This window comes from Phaseolus vulgaris, chromosome 2, assembly GCF_000499845.2.
Source record: "Phaseolus vulgaris cultivar G19833 chromosome 2, P. vulgaris v2.0, whole genome shotgun sequence".
Lineage (NCBI taxonomy): Eukaryota > Viridiplantae > Streptophyta > Magnoliopsida > Fabales > Fabaceae > Phaseolus > Phaseolus vulgaris.
Window position 1 is genome coordinate 31,566,200 of NC_023758.2, and position 2,801 is coordinate 31,569,000.

Consider the following 2,801-nt stretch of genomic DNA (forward strand, 5'->3'; position numbering starts at 1 on the left):
ACTTTATGAAATCAACAGCAATAATTATTAGCTCAACCCATTCTTTCTCCCCGCACCTTGACTGCTACACCACCTTCAAAAATACCCAATTCTATGTCTCTCCACACACACATTACGTTCACCAATCACCTTTTAAAGCATCCATTATCCACACCCCAGAAGAAAAAAAACAACAACGAATGAAGTCAATGGTGCCCACAAAGTAAAGGAAAAGAATTTGTACAGGAGGAGGAGTAGATTCAGGGTGGTATTGTAAAATATTGAATGTGGCATGGCTAGAGCTACATTACATAGATACATAGATACATAGATATACGTCCAAGAGAAACATACACGGGAAAGCTCTGTTTCTTCTTTCGCTTTATCGGAAAGAGCTTTACAGTTTACACTACCAAGGAAGAAAGAAAGAGTCACTGAGCTAATGGGTGACGAGCTTCATTCATCTGAACAAATCATGCAGCCCCACCACTCTACTTTTACCTTTTCTTTTCTTTTTTTCACTTCCTTCTAGTGTAAAATCTAATCTAAGTAATAACATTCTCCTTTTTACACTGACACTCCAAAGGAACCAATATTTCTTGTATCATGTCGAAAGTCGCTTCTCACTGCCTTCATTCATGGATATCTCGTGCGATGGATGGCTCACTGAACGCGGAAGCTGAGAAGACTCGCACTCTGTTTCAACCAAGTACAAACAATTATTTAACTATATTCGTTAAATCTCCATACAAAATTAATCACTATTACTAATTACTAATATATTACCAGCTCTAGAGGCGTTGAAGGATCTCTTGCAGTGTAAAATGGCACCTTGAATTCCGTCCTGTTGCTGCAACAGCGAATCATCGCGCCGCTTCGAAGACACAATCGGCGGCGGAGCCGCCGCCACAGCCGAAGACGCCGAACGGCTTTTCCCTAAATGTTTGCACACAACGCTAAGCCCCGAAGAGAGTTTTTGAGTTTGAGTTGCCTTGAGGTTGGTTTCGGCGGCGACAACAGGTTCGGGTTCGGCCGTGGGCTGCGGAAGCGGTGATTTGGCGGCGGAGTTTAAGGTGAGCTTGTCGGCGTAGCGGCGGGAGACTCTGACGTAGAGAGGCTTAACCATTTTGAAATACTTTTGCATGACATCTTTGGAGAAACGTTTCTCTTCGGAAGGTTGTTGCTGTTGTTGTTGTTCGTTGGTGGAAGTGTGTTTTTGGGTTTTGTTGTTTCCTCTGGAGGTGAAGAGAGAGACGATGGGGACCTCTTCCACTTTGAATTTGACGGTGAAGTGCTTCTTGTTGTCTTTGTGGGCCTCTGGATTTGCGGAATCGGAAGCGTTGTTGGAGGTGTTGGAGTCTCTGTCTCTGTCTCTGTCAGTGGGCTTGGGCTTCTTGAGGCCCAGCATGAAGACGCGGAATTTGGTGGCGGATTTTAGCAGGGAGGCGGTGAACTGAGGCTTGGAGTTAGGTTCGGAGGAGAAGGAGGAAGGGTCCACGTGCAGCAGCTTTCCCTTGAAGAACAGATCCTCCGAAGGAGACAGCGAAAGGTTGGGATCACTACGATCGTTGCTCGAAGGCGACAGAGTAAACTTAAACTCTCTCTCGCCGTCTGATTCTTCGATGTTAATATCTTCTTCTTCTTCCTCATCGTCATCGTCATCGTCGTCTTCTTGGGTGTTTGGATTTTCGTTAGCCTCTTCATCGGGAACAGTAAACTCTAAGTCGAAGAAGGGGCCGTCGTCGTCGTTGTCTTCGTCGCTTTCGGTGGCATTATCGACGGCGGTGAGGATAGTGGCGGTTGTGGGGGCGGCGCGTGAAGAGGGAGTGTCGGAGGAAGGTGGAAGTCCGAGAGCGCCACCGCCTCTCCAGTATTTGAGCAAGGTGAAAGCTTCCATGGTTGGGAGAGCCAGTATACCCAAGTGGGCACAGAGAGAAAGAGAGATTTGGATAGTGGGAGAAAAAAGGGAAGAGAAAAGGAGTGATTTTTTAAGTTAATGGAGTTTGCAATATTGCAATAGTGAAGGACAGAGAAAACAGAGAGAGAGAGTTTGAATTATTTATTAAAAATGTGAGATTCGTTTGGTTGGTGCATGGTGCAGGGTAGTCATGTGAAATGAGTCAGATAAAAAAAAGGGTGGAAGGGAAGAGTAAATTTGTGGGTGGGGCTGTATTCTATAGCATTCAATTCATTATCCATTATTTAATTTTCTACTCTAGTTATCTTACCTGGCCTATCTCTTCACTGCACTTTCACTATTTATTACAAATGCTACCACTGCTGCCCAAAACACAATTCAATCAAACCAAATTCAATTCAAACTAGATATCGATTGGTTCCTACATACTTGAAGGTCCCACATCCAATATAACAATCAACATAATCAAAATCATTATGTCTAAATGAAAAGATTAATAAAACTAATTTTTAATATATTCTTAGTTATTATCTAAATCCTTAATACAATCCAAATAATTATACAGATTCCAAAAATTAGATATTTCATATTCAATACTAATAGCATTTTTCATATATTATCTCAGCCCATCCTAAATTCACAAGACCAAAAGCAGAAGAACAAGATAAGTACAAGGAAGTCGAAAGAAGAAAAAAAAATACCAACCGCATAATTTATATATAATTACAAATTGAATTTTTCATGTGAACTTGCATTACTTTGATAAGAAAAAAATATTAAAAGGTTTTTGTGTTTGTTTGATGTGTAGCCTGGTGAATGCTGCTGACCCATGAACATGGCTCACAACGAGGGTCCGGATTCGACTCCGATTGTACTGTACGATTCTGCCTTTTCCCCCAAAACA

At 42.2% G+C, this 2,801-nt stretch overlaps 1 protein-coding gene across 1 annotated transcript; it reads right to left on the reverse strand.

Annotated features, from left to right (window-relative positions):
- Nucleotides 1-234: 234 nt before the first annotated feature.
- On the reverse strand, nt 235-2,108 carry LOC137811452 (probable membrane-associated kinase regulator 2). Its single transcript, XM_068613217.1, has 2 exons — nt 766-2,108; nt 235-675 (listed from the first exon to the last, which is right to left on the reverse strand). The coding sequence occupies exons 1-2, from the start codon at nt 1,874-1,876 to the stop codon at nt 584-586; spliced, it is 1,203 nt and encodes a 400-aa protein (XP_068469318.1). The 5' UTR covers nt 1,877-2,108; the 3' UTR covers nt 235-583.
- Between the last annotated feature and the right edge of the window lie 693 nt (nt 2,109-2,801).